This window comes from Miniopterus natalensis, chromosome 8 (genome assembly GCF_054644295.1).
Source record: "Miniopterus natalensis isolate mMinNat1 chromosome 8, mMinNat1.hap1, whole genome shotgun sequence".
Taxonomy (NCBI): Eukaryota; Metazoa; Chordata; class Mammalia; order Chiroptera; family Miniopteridae; genus Miniopterus; species Miniopterus natalensis.
Genome location: NC_142088.1, coordinates 72,435,330 through 72,454,337, shown reverse-complemented (window position 1 = coordinate 72,454,337; position 19,008 = coordinate 72,435,330). Strand labels below are relative to the sequence as shown.

The 19,008-nt window shown below is 36.6% G+C and overlaps 1 protein-coding gene across 1 annotated transcript in view; it reads right to left on the bottom strand.

Annotated features, from left to right (window-relative positions):
- DPP10 (dipeptidyl peptidase like 10) overlaps positions 1-19,008 on the bottom strand; it is a 542,160-nt gene that overhangs the window by 103,792 nt on the left and 419,360 nt on the right. Inside the window, exons 6-7 of the mRNA XM_087819898.1 lie at positions 17,505-17,557; positions 17,322-17,403 (exon numbers count right to left, since the gene is read on the bottom strand). Coding sequence (XP_087676024.1) covers positions 17,322-17,403; positions 17,505-17,557 — 135 coding nt within the window. The remainder of the gene's footprint in view (positions 1-17,321; positions 17,404-17,504; positions 17,558-19,008) is intronic.

Genomic DNA, 19,008 nt, shown 5'->3' with positions numbered 1-19,008 from the left:
ATACCCACCATTTTACCTGAAACCTGAACAGCACCTCCACCTCACAGGATATCTACTCACCCATAATCCCACATTTGCCAGAGGCTCTTTCAGTGACTGAGCCTAAAAGGCAGCTGGCAGTCAAAGGGATGTGGAGGGTGGAGGTGGATATTGTTGGAATGTCTTAAGACTTTTGCTGAACTGCCCCTGTACCAGGGCTGGTAAAAGTTGGCCTTGGTGTGCATCTTGGTCCTTCCTGCACCCACCCAAGTTCAGTAGGGACAGCTACAAACTGAGAATTACTTGGAGCTGCAAACAGGTTTCCAAGGGCCAGGCATAAATAGCAACTGACATTGGCCTGCACCAGAGTCTCTACCAAGTGGCCCAGAACCGATACACCCAGTGGCCAGCTTTAGACAACATCAAAGGAGGATCCAACAAGATTCATAAACAGCATATCCAAAAAAGGACCTCAGTAGGCACTAAGCTCTGCTGAGGCAAATTCCACTTCATGTGGTCTCATGCTGTGGTCAGAAATGAGACTCACAGCCAGCCTGAAGGTCCTTGCCACACAAGAATGGACAAATATCAATCAAGACTCAATTACAACAACAAGGGCCACATAACCCACACAAAGAACATTCCTAGAGCACTCAACACAGGTGATCAAGGAGACTGCACAACTGGGAGTCTCCTACTACAGAAAGCCATTCCACAAAGAGTGGGAGTCATAGCAGATCTGTCTAATACATAGAAACAGACACAAGAGGTATCCAAAATACAAAGACAAAGAAATAAGGTCTAAATAAAAGAATGAAAGAATTCTCCAGAAAAAGAGCTAAATTAAATAGAGGCAATGAAATGGAATTCTATCAGATATAGAATTCACAGTAATAACATTATAAGGATGCTCAAGGAAATTAGTGAGAACTACAAAAGCATGAAAAAGAACATAGAATCCATAAAAAGGATCTGTAAAAAATAAAGAATACCATATTTGACATCAATAATACTGGGAGGAATAAAATGATAATTGGATGAAGCAGAATTTCAAATTAGAGATTTAGAAGACAAGGTAGAAAAAATACACAGAATCAGAGAAGCAAAAAGAAAAACAAAAACATTTAAAGAGAATGAGGATAATTTAAGGGACTTTTGGGACAGCATGAAGCATAACAAAATCTACATCATAGAGGAATCAGAAGGAGAAGACAGAGAGCAAAGAATCGAGAACTTATTTGAAGAAATAACGATGGAAAAATTCCCTACATTGGCATAGGAAAAAGACACACAATTCCAGGAAGTGCAGGGAGTAACAAATAAGATGAACCCATAGAGGCCCACACCAACACACAACATATTTAAAATGGCAAAGGTTAAAGACAAAGAGATAATCTAAAAAGCAGCAAGAGAAAAGCAGTTAGTTATCTACAGGAAGCTCCCATAAGACTGATCAATGATTTCACAACAGAGAAGTTTCAGGCCATAAGGGATTGAAATGAAATATTTAATGTGATGAAAAGCCAGAACCTACAACCAAGACTACTTTACCCAGCAATAATGATGTTGGAAATACTTTTCAGCACTAAAAAGAGCTGAGCTATCAAGGCTGAAAAGATATGGAGGGTACAAATGCAAATACTAAGTGAAAGCCAATCTGAAGAGGCTGCAATTGTGTGATTCCAACTATGTGACATTCCGGAAAAGACAAAATTATGGAGACAGTAAAAGGACTGCTGGTTGTCAGGGGTTAAGTGGGGAGGGAGGAATCAATAGGCAGAGCACAGAGGATTTTTGAGAATGAAACAATCCTGTATGATCCTAGAAGGGTGGGGACATGTCATTATACATGTGTCAAAACCCATAGAATGTACACTAAGAGTGAGCTCAAATGTCAACTATAAACTTTTGGTGATAATGAAAATAAATAAATATATAAATAAATACATATGCCAATATATACTTATTACTGGGGAAATTATTTTTAAGTTTCTTAATGAAGAAATTTTAAAAATGAAAAAAGATAAGTTATGGAGAAAGACATAAGCACATGATAGTTATGTTAACTCATTCATTTACAATTCTACTACATTCCTAATATGTACCATGTCTATGAGACAACATTGGCTAAGTCTTAGCCTTTGTTGATAAATTCGCAGTTTAAAATAAGAAAGGTAAGGAAAAAGCTCATTAATTTACAAAATATGGTATCCCTACAATACAGTGGTGCACAAAACTATTAGCATGCGAGTGAAAGACAGGAGATAGTCTGAATCTGATTGAGGGAAACAGGATCAGAAAAGGCTTCAGATGAGACACGACAGTCTAGCTGAGCCTGTAAGTCCCAGTGGATTTTGCTAAGCATAGGAAGCTAAAACAATATTCCAAGCAGAGTAAGATAAGCCAGAAATGGTAGATTTAGAAGATCAGATGATGAAAGCACATGTATAAAAAACAGAAAGAAAAGAAGAAAAATGACAAGGCAAAGAGACTAGTGTAAGAGAGTGAGAGGGGCCAGACTATATATATCAAAGAATTATTTGAGAACTGGAGAAATTTGGGGAAACATATGGAGATAAGGAGATGCTTTCTGAATAGTTTTTCTTTGACTGGTTTGAATGATGGCTCTGCAATGCAGCTCCATCTAAAAACTGAGTAGAATAACATTAATCCATTTGTGGAGACACAAAGATGAATAAAGTGCATTGAAAAAAATTAATCGTCCCCCTACAACCATTCATTTCATTTTGAAAGAATCTGAACAATTATTTTCCATACGCTCTGCTCTGGTTGAGAAGCAGAAAGTGAAGTGGGATCTCAGCGATATCAATGATACTGTCATATTAGCAGCTAAGGCAAAGGAGATCGCAAACTGAATCTCTAACCGCCTTTCCTATATGGGTTTTCTGATTCTACAGCTATAGTACAGCAAACATGTAATATAGCCCCTGTTACGACTGACTCCTTTCACATTAGCCTTTGGTGGGTGGTGGACGTTTCCAAGTGTGATGCACATAATACTTTAATGTTCGAACAGACAATACAGAGACTAATAGAAGTAGAAAAATAGATGTGACAGATAACAGGATGCCTTTGGGGAAAGTCCAAATTCCGTTTCCACCGATGACTTGGTATCAGAACTCCTGAGGAGATGTAATATGATCAAGAAGCAAGAGGGCAGAGGGGTTCTGGGAGGGTGTCACAGCGCCTGCGCATTTCTGGGTCTGCAAGCGGAGGCTGGGATAAGAAAAGATGGACAGAGGTGATGGCTTTATTTGAACTTTCAGAAAGGTCTCCCTGAAAATCACTTTCTGGGAATTTAAAAGTAGTAAGAAGGAAAGGGGCCACAATGCAAAGTGGAGGAGGGGGACATTTGATGTAATACACCCCGATTTATTTCCTCAAAGTCACTTAGGCCACACAGGCTGTAGGTCTGCTGTCTAGAACCCTTCATCACACAGTTCAAGCAATAGAGTGTCCTTTTTTCCTTTCTATTTTTTAAATTTAAATTTTATTTTAGAGAGAGAGGAAGGGAGAGGGAAACATTGATTTGCTGTTCCATTTATTTCTGCATTCATTGCTTGCTTCTTGTATGTGCCCTGACGGGGGTCAAACCCACAACCTTGGTGTATGGGCACAATGTTCTAACCAACTGAGCTACCCGGCCAGGGCACAATAACATGCCCTGGAACAGCATTCATCCTACCAGGGATGACTATCAAGCTTCCTATGGATCACACCATCATAGCAATTAAGTCTCCTTGCCCCACGCTTAGTGATTGCCTTCCTCATACAGACTTTTGTTTTTAATCTTCACCCAAGGATATGTATATATTTTTTTCATTGCTTTTCAGAGAGAGTGGAAGGGAGAGAGAGAGAAACATCGGTGTGAGAGAGACATCAATTAGGTGCCCCCAACATGCACCCCAACTAGGGGACCGAGCCTGCAACTGAGGTACATGCCCTTGGCTAGAATCAAACCTGGGACCCTTTCATCCTGAGGGCTTAGGCTCTAATCACTGAGCAAACCCGGCTAGGGCCTCATACAGACTTTATCAACTAAATCTCTCGTATTACTTATTCCTGTTCCCGTCTGTCACAGCATGATTGTAACTAATGCCACTAACAATTGCTGCTCCAGCATGCTGTCATTCCTAGGATAATGCTCAGTACTCCCCAGCCCTTTATTAAATCAACCTTCCAAACTCTTTCACTTTGCAACTGAAAACTGGCACTGCAAAACCAACCAGATTCCTCCTACTCTGTATCTGCTCTGAAGGTCCCACCTCCCTCTTTGCCATAACTGAACCCTGGTGTCCTTGAGGATGTCATTATCCAGCAGCCCCTTCTAGTGACTCCTGCTTATAGCTCATACCTCAAGATACTCATTGCTCCCTCTTGCTCCTTTAGAACATGATCTTTTCCAGTCCATTGTTAAAAATCCTTCTCATATGAGGGTCATGTCGATCAGCTTTACCATTCTCTGCTCTTCAAAGTAGAGAAGTGATATTATAAAACACTAGTTCTAATAGGTGGCATTATATATAAAACATGAAAGCTCCACCTTCAAGGGCAGGGATGAACAAATCATGGTGCATGGGTGACACCTAGCCTGCCCTGTTTCTGTATGGCCTACGAGCTAAGAAAAGTTTTTGTAGACCAATATTTGCCATCGTTCTGATGAGAGGAGCACTTACTTGGAACCTCAATTAAGTAAAAGGTTTTCTCATAAAATAATTTCATTGTTCACATCAGTAGACATGAAATACAAAACACTGTACTTTATTACTTTATTTTTAATTTCTTCAATAAAATTTTATGGCAATAAATTTTTCCTCAATAAAATACTTGGTTTTTGTCATGTTATTTAAGTATCTACATAATACCCTCAATCTGGCCTACCATCCTACAAAACCAAAAACATTTTCTATCTTGCCCTTTACAGGAAGAGTTTTTCACTGTTGGTCTGGATCCTAGGATAAGACAACTAAGAAACACTGAGATAAACAAAATTAGATCATTTCTTTTTTCTTTCTTTACTTTAGGGTTCTTCAAAGATTTTACTAATTTGATTGAGATCCATGATATTATATTGCATTTCTTAAATGCATTTTACCATCCCGTTTTAAAATCAGAACATCTTGCAGATCAAAGTATTCAGAGTAAAGCTTTTAAAAATATTTTTTTAAAATAGGTCCTATTGCCTGGCCGGGCATGGCTCAGTGGTTGAGCAGCAACCTAAGATCCAGGGGATCACGGTTCGATTCTCAGTCAGGGCACATGCCCAGGTTGTGGGCTCGATCTCCAGTCTTGGGTGTGCAGGAGGCAGCTGATCAATGACGACTCTCCCATCATTGATGTTTCTATCTCTCTTTCTCACTCTCCCTTTCTCTCTCTGAAATCAATAAAGATACACACACACACACACACACATATATATAAAATAAAAAAAAAAAATAGGTCCTATATTTTAAATTAAAATGAACTGGTATATGGATCATTATTTGCATCCTCAAGGACCAATTATTTCATAGTTTTCAAACTGCATAAACTTCTCTAAGATGTGGGTCATTCATGTCAGCAAAGTTCAGTAGCAATAACAAAACTCATCTTGAAGAAATAAAATATTAAGGATTAACTAAAATCAGTGTGATCAAATTAGATCAAGAGTTTCATATTTTCCTTAAACACAGGGGTGAGGATCTCCCAAAGAAATGGATTGACCTTTACGTATTATCCTTACCTTAAGTACATGTCCACTCAAAACTTACATGCTACTTAACAGGGACGTCTTAGCCCTCAACCTGCTTTACTTCTCAGCTTTCACCATTTTTCCCTTGGAGTCACCATTTCTTATTCCTTTCAAATCATATATGAGACACTTATTCGGATCCTTTTTATAATCTGTGCCTCTTCACATGACCATGTTCTAATTTAGCTCAACAAAAATAATCCTTACACACACCACTTACAAATTGTGCAACTTTCCTTTCCATACCCACAAGTGTAATGGGTTTGTTTCAAATCTTTACTCGGGGGGAGTCAGGTCAATGGACAACATCCCACTGGGCCGCTCTGAAATAAATCCATTATACACACACCTGCTGGAGTAACCCTAAACTCCATTTCAGGTGCATAAGACTTCAGTGGCTCTCCACTTATAATCCCATTAAATATATAGCCAACAGTGCTCCAGGCCAACCAATCCAACCTCATTCTATCCCAGCATTTCTTTTCTTTTTTCTTCTTTAGATTCTCTGATATAACTAGCCAAATATCCAGACCAAATTCCATACCACATTTTTGCCAATACATGTCTCTTTTGCAAAGTCTCTTTGCATTTTCTGCAAATAGATGCACATCACGTTTAATCCTCAAATCAAGAAACCATGATTCTAAGAAAACAAACCCACTATTACCTCCCCTTAAAAATATGCATTCAGCTTGCTTTATGTGCATGTTATTGTGTTATATCCATTGCAATTTTGCCCCAAGTATTTCTTGACTTACCACCTTCTGCTTAGATGCCTCAGCAGTTCTTCAGTTTCACTACATCTGAATTCTCTCCAGTGACTAATGCACAGAAGATTCTAAAAACAAACTTCCCATTCTTTAAAAATTCAAGTGCCTTTTTTGTTTTATAAGAAATATTTTCCACATTTTACTAACTAAATTCTTGATGGTCATGATCTCTGGGAGTAAGAACATGCTACCAGAAAACTGAATTACTGAATAAATATTTTATTAACCATGTGAGTAAAACTGAATTAGCTTCTAAAATAATACATCTTAAATTTCGGAAATAAGATCAAAACAACCTAAAATCTCAAAAGTTTACAATGTTCTAGAAAAAAGTTAAAATGATTCTATATCATTAATCATTTAGGATGCACTTTCAGACTGACTTGCTTAAACTTTTCAAATATATTAGGTACAAAAATGTAAAGAAAAACCCACATTGTTTATGAATGCAGGATTTTACCTGGCATTTGACTGATAGAAATAAACAACCACCTATCCTTAAATTCTAAATTATTTAACAGATATATCTACATATGTATACATGTGCATGTGTATCAGCATCGAATATATCTATATCTATCTTCTATACATGCATAGATGATAGATAGATATAGATATAGATGTAGATGTAGATATAGATATAGATATAGATATAGATATAGATATAGATATAGATATAGATATAGATATAGATAGATATATAATGCTGATGCACTTTCTGCCCTCATTCCTATATGCATTTATTTTCCTGACTCTGGAGGAAAACAAAACAGCACCTTTCAAGACCTCACTTGAAAATTCAAGCACCCGCATTTAGGCTGAGCGGGAGACTTGGCTCGGTTGACTCACCCGGCGGCCCTGCCTCTTCCTGGCCCTCAGGGTGTGCCGCTGGCCGCCTGGCAGGCTCGGGCACGCAGGGGGCTCGTCCCCTGGCTGCTGAAAGACGGGGGTTTCTTTCACGGAGTCCGCACCCCACGCCCGCACCTCTGCCTCCAGCACAGCTGGCTGCAGGACAAACCCCTCAGAAACGGAGGGGCAGCCTTGCACCCCGCTGCTCACCTTCCTGTTCATTTTAAATCCCTTCCAGAATCTGCCTGGGTCTCTTCAAGCTTTGGAATCTTGGGGGAGTTTCTGTTTGTTTGTTTGTTCGTTTTCCTTTTTGTGTGTGTTTTTTGAAGTTTTGTCCAGAGGTTACAGCTCAGTTCCACGAGGACTCTTGGTTAGCGGCTCACTCCTCCACAGCAGAGCTGAGAAACCACTCACTCAACTTCAGCGCAAGCTCTGCCACTTGGACGCTGCTCTGGAAGTGGGATGTTACTTCCCAGCGTAAAATGTACCTTATTCCTAGTACAATATTGTTTTCCTTTTTCAATTGTTTCTTGATATCAAGTAAATGACAACTTTAAAAAGTGATAGTGATTTAAAACAAAAAACAACTCTATTTCTAAGAATGTATTCAAAGATCAGATGTATCAGTAGATATATATCATTATGCTTCCAGGGACAAAATAGTGCTTTTTTTTAGAGACATAAAGCCAGTTAGAATAAAAAAAGGTTAGAAGGTGGTGTAATTTTTCCAAGGGAAAGTTGTTTTGGAAGACTGAATATAGATAAACAAAAGGAAGTCAAAAAAATTAGTGAGCAGCCACTGTTGGCTCTGTTCACCCCCATGTTCTAGTTCAGCTCTAGGACATAAAATGTAATTATTAGAATAATTTTGATGGATAAATATTTGGGTGCCAATTTGTAATATAATTACCTTCATTCTACTCTTCATATCAGCGCACATTAGAAACAAAATATTAAATCTTTTAACATTTATTTTAAATGTTAGCCTTTTTTCTAACAAGTGCAGTTGAAGGTTAAAGCCACAATTGAGTTTTATTCAGCTTTAAATATGAATTCTTTATGTTTTTTGTTTCTTCTCAAAGTATAATTCATCTCCTCACATTTAAATAATATTACAGCATCAAATATTTTTTAGACTAAATTACCCATTACCCTACTACTCTCAACTAGCAATTATTAGTGCTTTATTATATGGGGTGGGGCAAAACGAGGTTAGAGTTGTTCATGTGGAAAATAATACAATAATTAATAACTAATAATAGAAGAATAAACTGTTTTTCATGCTCACAACTGTAAACCTACTTTTGTGCACATTGTATTATTCCCTCCCCACTTTACCCTTGATTATATTTCATATCTGTAACACCAGTAAAATCTCTTTCCATTTCATATGACATTTGCTGGCATACAGTTCAGAAAACAAGATTTATCTCTCTCTCTATATATATAAACTTGTCACCTTTTTCTGTATTTTAAAAGTACCTGATGTGCTTTCGTTTTCACATGTTGCATTAAAAGCAATTAATTTTGAGCTTTAAACTTTGTCTTGCTATCCTTAATAACTTTTATAACATATCTTTTAAAAATATAGGACATGTTCATAAATAATATTAAATTAAATACTACGAAAAATCTCTCTCAAACCCTAGTTTTCTGCCAGGAAACAACTACTCTTAACAGTTTCTTGTGAATTCTAGAATTTATTTAAGTTATATTTGTTATATACATATAATATATATTTTATATATTATATGTAATATATTATTATGTTGCTCATATTGACATCATACTAATTAATCATACAGACTTTTATTACTGAATGGCACTGCACATCTGCACATATAGAAGAATCATTTTGTTTTAATGGCTTCCTAATATTTTATTGTTTTGTGCACCCTAATTTATTTTACTAGTCTCCTAATGCTGATCTAAGTATTTTCTAGTCTTTTATTTTGCTTTTAAATTATATTCCAATTAATTTACTTTTTAAATGTCTTCAGGCATATGTGCAATATCTCTACAAGATAAATTCTACATTTGGAATTGCTAGATATATATTACCATAATTCTTATTGGAGATATTCTTAGAGCAATAAAAATGTGTGTGTGTGTGTAATTTGTTTTTGATTTCTAATTTAACTCCTTTGTGCTTCAAGAGCCCACTCTCTGTGATTCCCATTCTTTTATACTTATTGAGACTTGTTCTAGGGCCCAGTGTATGCACCTAAAAACACCAAACGTTCTGTAATTGCGGAGTACGGTGTTCTGCAAGTGTCAATTATGTCTTGCCGGTTGATTGCGCTGATCAAATCTTTTATACCCTTGCTGATTTTCTATCTACTTGTTCTCTCTCTTACTGTAAGAAAAGTGGTGAAGCTCAAATTGTCAATTTCTTCTATTTCTCTGTTTCCCAAAACCTGCTGAAGTATATATTTGCCTTCAATCTTTCCTTGCTCTGGGGAATTATTATTTCATGTTCCTTAGAGATTCCAGCTCCCGCTGTGGTTAAGAGTATCCCAAAAGATGAAGCTTCCTTCCTCATGTTCATTTCCTTTGCTGTTCTTAAGGAGGAGCGTGGAGAGGCTCCTCTACCAGACCATCTCAAGGGTGCCGAACTATTTCTGACACGAGGTGTCTTGACAGTAAAGCAGACTATGGTTCCCCTCAGGGAGTTCTCTTCATGCCATTTAATAAAACACAGTAAATCACTAGAGTACTGAACTTTTCCTAATTGGAATTCTTTTCCCTCAGGGCTGTGCAGGATGTTTCACAATAAACAATGGTATAATCTTATTTGGTAAGTTTTATTTAGACTGTTATGGAATATGACTTCCCATCACCATAGAATATGCTGTATGGTCGCAAGTAAGACTAACAGATGTGCGAAAGTTTAGTTGTAATGAAACACAGAGGAGCTAATACTTGGGAACATTTACTATCATCTCCATTTTCATTCCATGCCAGGTTTTTGCCCAGCAGGAGCTGTCCAACTTGTTCAGCACATTTCATTATGCACGACTTAGATTTATAGTTTAAAAATCTGCGATCAGGGAACTTCCATGGTTCTTTCTCCACAATTTATTATTTAATTCAATGTTAGGAGGAGCATGAGACAAGAAGCACCATAGAAGTTGCTATTTATGCTGGAAAACAAGCAGGGGAGCGAAGATCTGGTTGTTGCATTTACTGCACTATTCCTACGTAACTCAAAATTGCTTAAACATAAGTTAAGGGAAATGTATGAGTTGTCATTAGAACTAGGATGTGTCGGGTCTTCTTCCTAGTACAAACCAGCTTTTTACATTTCTGGTTTATTTTTTTCTTTCTACCTTTTCACATTTGGATGTACTATCTAAGTGAGAGTTTCCTGTTATTAAAAATACAAGCAAAAGAATTAAAGCAGGCGACTCCACGTAAGTCTAGTCTATTTCTTTCCTTATTGAGAATTCACTGCAGTCCTGCTTTGCCCTGATGTGTAATGTCGAAACTCAGCTTGCAGGTCACTTTCGCCAGGAAACTGCCCTGTCACCTCAGGAGGGCTCCCCCTGCAAGAGGAGGCCTATCTTGGGATCCTGCTCTTGCACGTGTTCCCAGAGGTGTGTATCCTCACTTTTAACACCATTTTTTTTGAGTTCCTGGAATACAGAAATTGCACCTTTTACATCCCTAATAAGCACCATGTTCATAGCAGTTAGAATCTGTCTAAACTTTTATAATTCATGCTGGATAAACCAACTAAAACACTTCAAACAGGGACAAAGACTACCACCTCCTCCCAAAAGAGAGAAGTAAATTGCGGATGTCCCATCATTAACGTGGTTCAATGTGTGAGAAAGTACTGAATTTTGTTTTGTTTTTCCAAACGTTGAAGAAAGTATTACACGCCCAGCATCGGTACAAGGTATTCTCAAACAGCACACCCTAGACGGGCAGCCTGCTTTCTTTCTTTATCTTTGTTTTTGCTGTTGTTTTTCCTTCAGATATAAGCCTGGCAACATTTCTGCTCACTCTCTAAATCTCTAGGGCTGGCCTGACCTAGAAACTGTCAGCATCTAAATATGTTCCATTTCCACATGCTGACCCAGGTTACAGCATCTTGCCCGTGGAGCTTCTTTTATTATTTTCTATGGAGAACTGACGCTTGCCACCTCCTCACCTCAGTATACACTTACCTGGGCGGTCAGGATTACGGGAATTGAGCTCCTGCCTTCAGAGAGTTTACTGTCCAAGGCAGTCAGCAATGTGAAGTCAGCACATGCTTAGCAAGTGACTTCTAACAATGCCAACGCAAACACTTCAGCAGCACTAGGAGTGCCGCCAAGAGTAGGCAAGTTGCTCAGATTTTTCCTTACATTGAAAGGTGCAACATTTAAATGGAGGAAAACAACCTAATGAGTGTTTATTAAAAAAAACAAACACAGAATTTATTTTGAAAAGCTTTGACTTTAGGTAGAAATGTCATAAATATGCTATTTACATAATCATAAGACACTAAGAGGTTTCTGGGAGTGCTTAGCTTGTGTGAGTGTGATTTTTACACAGCAATGCAAATTAATCTTCCTTTAAATTGTAGATTCTAATTGCATGTTTTTATTATTTTCTACACATACATAAACATTGTTACGGTATTCTAATTATATGAGAATGTATTTCCTATCACATTTACATACACACATAATCTATTAATGTAAATATATACCTTAACACACTGCAAATTTATCAGTTAAAATGACTGAGATATTTTAAGGGTGTTTTTGTTGTCGATTTTGTTAAACTGAAACATCACTATCTTATAAAGTTTCATCTAACATTTCCGGTCTAAATATTGAATAAAGAAATTATAGGAGCATCTTGATATTGGTTCTCCTGATGTGAAATTTGAATTGAGACCCAACAGACCGTAGGTAAACCTGGTTCTAGAATGTGGGCAGAGGAGTTGCTTTTATTTCCTGGAACTGAAACACAAACATTAGATGTGGCTACGGATTACATGAGAGGGTGACCTATTTTCAATGATCTCCACTAATGAAGATGAATGAGTTTTTCGAAAGTCCAAGTTCATTTATATGGGAAGCGGTCATTGAGACAAGCACCTGAGGATGCTCACGGTGTGAATTTTCTGGCTTCCTTCCCTAGCGAAGTGTGCTTGCGAGGAGCGAGCCCCATGCACACTGCAGCCAAGCGCTGACTCCTGCTGGCCCCCCATCTTCTCTGCTTCTAGCCAACTCAGGGGTGCTAGGGCTCGAAGTCCAAACTTTCATTCCAAAATGGACATGGTGGCAGCGGCCGGGTGTGTGTGACTATGTGTGCATGAGTGAGTGCGTGTGCTGTGTGTGTAATTGCATGTATATCTTATATTTGCATATGCTTATTACATATTTCTTGAATATATCTCAATGATAATTAAAGAATTACTCTTATTCTGAAAAACATGTATACATAATGGGTTATGAAGAAAACGATGTTGATTTTTAGTAGGAAACCTGAGATTTCAATGACATGTTTGAAAAATGCTACCTTAAACACCTACTATAAACCCACGAGGACTAAATTCATACTGGAAATGGCAATGGAATTGTTCAAAATTTCTATTAATGAAAACGCAAACAATGACATCAAGAAAATATAAAACTTCTTAGAGTTGCTAAACCATTGCCAATCGCTTGTTTTAATACAATTTTAAGGTAAAAATCTAGTAATAGTAAAGTGAAAAAAAATTGGAAAGTTTGATAATTTTATTTCTATTTTGAGAATTATGTAAATATTATACTTTCAAAATTATGGGTAATAAAATGTATTAAAGTGATTTTTTTGAACACCTAGACTGTGATAAGTAAAACCCTGGATATTTTTAATGCTTTATGCTATAGAAAGGATGGGTATGATGACTTTATTTTACTCTGAATACAGTAAAAAAATATTAGCAATAGCAAAGGAGTATATTTTATATTGTGTTCTTGTTACAAAAAAATGATACAGGGTGGTAGGACACTTAGAGGTGATGGATATGTTTGTCCTCAGTGAATGTAGTGATGGTTTTACAAGTGTATATCTGCATCTTATCACGCTTTATACATTGAATATGTATAGTCTCTTGTGTGTACTCAATGCAAAGCCTTTTGTCTATGTGAATCTTTTATTTGCACTCAGTAAAGTGGTTTAAAGAATTAAGAGTCTAAAATGATCATTTGTCTTTACAAAATAGTATAGAAATACACTTATATAACATTTTCATAATTTCATTTACTTGAATAAATATTTATAAGGCGATTTTTATTGTTGGTCTGCAATAAAACTTTAGATTTGAGTTTAAAACTTGATTTACTTACCTCTTAAATATGTTATCAACTCAGTTATGGATTGACAAAATAGTTCCCTGCCTAGTTCTCTGCCTCTAGACTCCACTGCTTACAGTCTGTCCAAACTCTCCTGCTAGACCTGTCTTCTCACCCTTGACTTCCTTTCACATTATACCATCCTCAAAACTTTCTCTGGTGTCCCATAATCCACTGAAATAATAGTCGGCCTTTCATTAATTTCTCAGCACCACCAGATACTTATTAAAACTCCATTTTGTCTTTTCCTAAGATGAGTTTTATGGATAAAAAGGTGGAGTAAAAGAAACGGGAGAGAAAGACAGTGAGAAGGGAGAGAGTGAGATATGCAGCACATTCTGGATCATGTCTGCTCTGGAAAGACTAAGTCAGTGGTGGAAAGCAGCAATGCAAATAAATAACAAATAACAACATATTAGATAATTTGAGATAAAATAGAAGAATATTAGAGGCCTGAGAAGTAAGCAATTTGCTTAGCATGTAGAAATGTTGGGGAAAACCTCTCAGCAGAGGAGGGAAAGGTATTTGACAGGGCTTTGATTACAACAATGCCTGGGCTTGCAAAGGGAATGACTGAGACCCGAAGGAGGCACGCAAATGATTCAATTCTAATTCTTTGAGAATATCAAACTATTATTTTAACATGATTTTAGATTCCTTCTAGGCTTGGAGAATAAGAGAGTCATTTAAAACCAAAGTTTTAAAGAATTTCCTCAAGACTCCTCAGGCACAAACATAAATTTATCTGGAGTTTTCTGGGTTCTGGAATTTGTGTCTGTAAATACATGGATCCATGCCTTCCCTGCATCAGTCCTAGCACCTTCATATCTAGTTTCTGCTGATAGTCTTCAGGATGATTATAATGAATAGATCTAGAAACAATTCTACATAGGTATATTAAATACATTGCTTTAAAATATCTCTCTATATACACATGATAAAGGCAAACATACTGGGTATAATCTACGGTGTTTAAACACTTGAATATTTTTTTCACCTTAAATCATTGGCTTTTCTTCATAATTATTAAATCAATTATTCAACCATTTAGTGCAGATATGAGTGGCAGTGCATAAACGGTGTTATATAGGATTCCAGTGTGAAACTCAACTGTAAAGATGCTTAAGCAGCTTCAGGTACAATGTCTGGCAACTCTGTGTTGGCTTCTCTCAATATTTTTGGCAAACCTTTGTTTCCTCAATGGCCCTTTAGTCTGGATCTATAAAACCATGTTAAGCATGTGAGAAATTAAAGACTAGGGATAACTTTTTATTTTACTGTTGATACTTTGCTATATTATAATTAGTTTCTTATTTTAACATTACATTTAACACGCAGTTTATATGTTTATGAAACTCATTCATCAAGACACAATGAAAGCTGTTTTTGCATGTCAAAAAAATATGTCTCCTATTCCAAGACACTAAGTATTGAACAGCTGATTTGGAAATATTGCTGAGTGGCCAACTATAATTAAAAAAAAAGGCTATCTCTCATGTCAATGACTCCTTAACTCTTTTCTACTTTCACATTCTCTTTTCTTTATCTCAATCACTTTGATAATTAAAAACTTAAAATAATCTCAGTTTAAAAAAATAAAAACTATTGATTAGAATTATATTACATAGAATGTAATATAAATAAAGCCAAGAAGCACAGTCAAATGCACTCAGTTTTCTACTCATGAAAATTAGGTGGAAGAGGGAAAATGACTTGGCTACTATCCTATGACCAACCACTGGCAGAGACTCTAGCCCAGGTATCTTCGCTTCCAGGGTATTTCAGGATCCAAACGTTTTCCCAATAAAGAGAAGCATTGCTTAGTAACAGTATATTATTCTACAGTCTTCCTGTGATGTGAAATTTCTAGTACTAGTTCCCTATCTCGCCATTTAGCTTAAGAAAGTATTTCTTAGGTTTATAAAATAAAATTAAAAAATAACAATAATATTCACCATATTAAGAGATATATTTCTTTTTCCCAAATAATTATCACAATGAAATGATAGTATAGATATTTCTATTTTATATATGAGGAAATTGAAGCCTATGGAGAATAAGAAACATACCTCAGCCCACCCAGCTGTTATTTAAGCAGCAATTCTAATTTTTAAAAATCTAGAGAATTTTAACTTCTTTTAAAAGATTCTGTTAAAGGTAAGAGTTAGGGTTGGTCAGTTTTCTACTGATGAAAATTAGGTGGAAGAGGGAAAATGACTTGGCTACTATCCTATGACCAACCACTGGCAGAGACTCTAGCCCAGGTATCTTCGCTTTATTAAAGGTATTATTAAAGGTAAATAAATAAACATATTGACAAGGATATCAAGAAATCTGATTTACTGAAAGAATTATTTAACATTAAAAACCACTCACACTTTAAAATGTAGTTCAAATTATATAATATAAAACTGTTAGGGCACTAAAGAAAAAGATCATATACCCACTATCACTGGTAAAAAAAAAAAAAGTCTTAAAAATATCATCGTTAAGAGATCTAAGAGACAAATACTCTTCATATCACACAGAAAACATTTATAAAAGCTATAGTAAGCCATAAGTCAAATCCAATCAATTTCAAAATCACTATTACAAAATCTGTCTGCACTCTATAAATTGTTTTAAAACTGATTACACATAATTGTGAATTTAAAAACAAACATCAGAGAATGCAAGATGGAAGTTATACCAAACTGGAATTATAACTAAAATACAGAAAAATCAATCTGAACAGAAGTTTTATAACCAAGGATTTACAGAAGAAGCCACGTCGAGACTGGTAGAAAGGGCGGACATTTGAAAAGGGCTGGCCCTCACCCACATGCGGCAGCTGAGAGCCTGGAGGGAGAGCTCAGCTGCAAAGTTTGCCCTGAAGAGCGTGGGGCTGGGTCTTCACTGCACACCGTGCTCCCCAGGCCAGAGCAGCAGCAGGGGGAAGGAGCACCCACATAACACCTGGCTGTGAAAACCAGCAGGAAACCCCACATTGTTTCTGGTTAAAGTGTAAACCATCACCTCTCTTAGAAACCCATTTGGCAATGAGTGGTCCAACTGAGCACACTCGTGCCACATGAGCAATACCACTTCCTGAGCAGTGTTCCCTCGACGCCTTTACGCGGGCACTGGGAGACGTACACGAATGTAGCATTGCTCAAACCGTTTTATACATAAATAATTTTCTTGTTAAGCTTGTGATAATTCCAAAATACGATTTTAAAATCCTCTCTTAAAAGAATATTGTCAAGGATAGACTTCTGTCTTAAATTGTTACCCTGAACAATGCTTTAAGAATACATAAAATTGACAAGATTATGTAATGGAAATGTCACAGAACTAAACCTTGGTATTCTTGACTCTCTTTTAGGTTTCATTATAAACTAGCAATGCTATGATAATAAATTAATAACTAGCATGATTAACTAGTAATCATGCACTACTTTGTAAACTTTTAAAATTACATGATAAAATAGTACTGGTATTACTTGATATATACTTAAATTAGAACACTAGATATAAGATATAAAGGTAAATAGAGAACATCTAATGTAATGACAGTTTTTACAAGGATGTGGCCCTGTGAACACTTCCCCAGGGCCACGCCTACAGTACCCGGTGCATCCCGATGCCCGAGCTTACCAGTTGCTGCCCTTGGACACCCCAGGCCGCATACTGCAAGACGGAGTTTTCTACTTCTGGAGGGTTTAACTCCCAAACTTCCCTTGAAAAAAGGTAAATATTTTTACATGAACAAATTGACGCCTACAACAGTAATTTAGTTAGACAATTTCTCATGAAGACCAGAAAAATCAAAGAACTTACCTAGTGTGTATGTTGTAAATCACATACGAAGCAGTGTAAGAGTAATGAAAAATCTGAAATTAAAAAAAAAAAAAGTTATTGACTCTAGCTTGAAATAAAGGCTCTATCTTAATGTGTACATATATTCTTATTAAATCACAGGAAATCCAAGACTCGGTTTCAGAGAGAAATCAAAATGTGAAATCTTCCAGTTCTGGAGTTCATTACCTTCTCTGAGCCTCACTGCAATAGCCTTCTAACTTTTTATGCAACCAGCAGTCACATCCCACTCTAAACTTAGTATAATTGAGATTATAATTCTATCTTGTTGAGAACATTTAGTGATTCCTCACTACCTGTAAAATAAAGCTACACTGCTTCATCGATGCCCAAGGATTCTGGTGTTTGGAGTCTACCTGTTTTCCCACCCTCACCATCTACTGCTCCCCTTCACCTAGCCTGTACTTCAACCACGTTAGACAAATGCCCCTTGTATATCCTGAACTTTTCCTGCTTTTTTTTCTTTTTTTCTAGACCATCCTACCCAAACTCAGGTGGAATATTTTCCTCTTCTGTTTGGTCTCTCTCACAGATTACTCTAAGTCTCAGGACACTCTCAGCCTGTAGTGTAAAATATATAACTATTTTAAGTAAATGTCTCCTTTTTCCCCTAGAAAAGGTCCAGTCGTGTATTACCTTTGCATCCTGTAAATTACCTATGCAGTGTCATGTTTGGATGCAACATGCAATAGATATTTGTTGAGTAATGATTCTAACGGGGGAAATCTCATAGAGCTTGAGGTGTTTATTGGTAGAAACAAAATGGGATGACCCTCCCCCCAACCCTTTCCTAGTGAGAGTTGAAAATCATCTATTAAGTGTTGCTTGCAAGTATGTGGTCTTCAAGAAATGTTAGTACCATCTTATAAAAAGCCCTGTTTCTTTTTAAAGGCCATCATTCCAAGGATCACAGAGCCCATGATGGGGTGACATTAAATCCCAAAGGTAGGACCATAGTGGATAATGCAAAAATATCTCTACGTTTTGGTTCCTAGCAATTAGAAGTTATGAAATAGTGGAACAGAGAGTAAATGAGGAAAATTGCAAAAGATGGCTTAGGGAAGGAGATGATAAATATGTTGTATTTCATTGAAAATTATTTTTCTCTAAGCTAAGTTGCCTAGTGAAAAAAATTTTTCTCTATCTAGCCATATTAACTTACGTTATTATTTTCAGGATTTACAGAACTTATACATCTATTTTCAGCATATAATTATAAAAGGCTTATTTCATTCCTGTAGTGGATGGCATTGCACAAATATTGTAACACTGCCAATTAAAACTCCCTAGATGTCAAATTGTTATTTCTTCTCAGTGCAATAATAGCTCCAATTAAACAGGATTGGCCACATATTTGGTAAAGTGATACTAGTGTTCTCTCTGCGGTGCAATGACAATCCTTCCCCTATTTGTTATAATACTGTGTTTTCCGGTGAAGCTTTATTTCTTTTGAAATAACTATGAA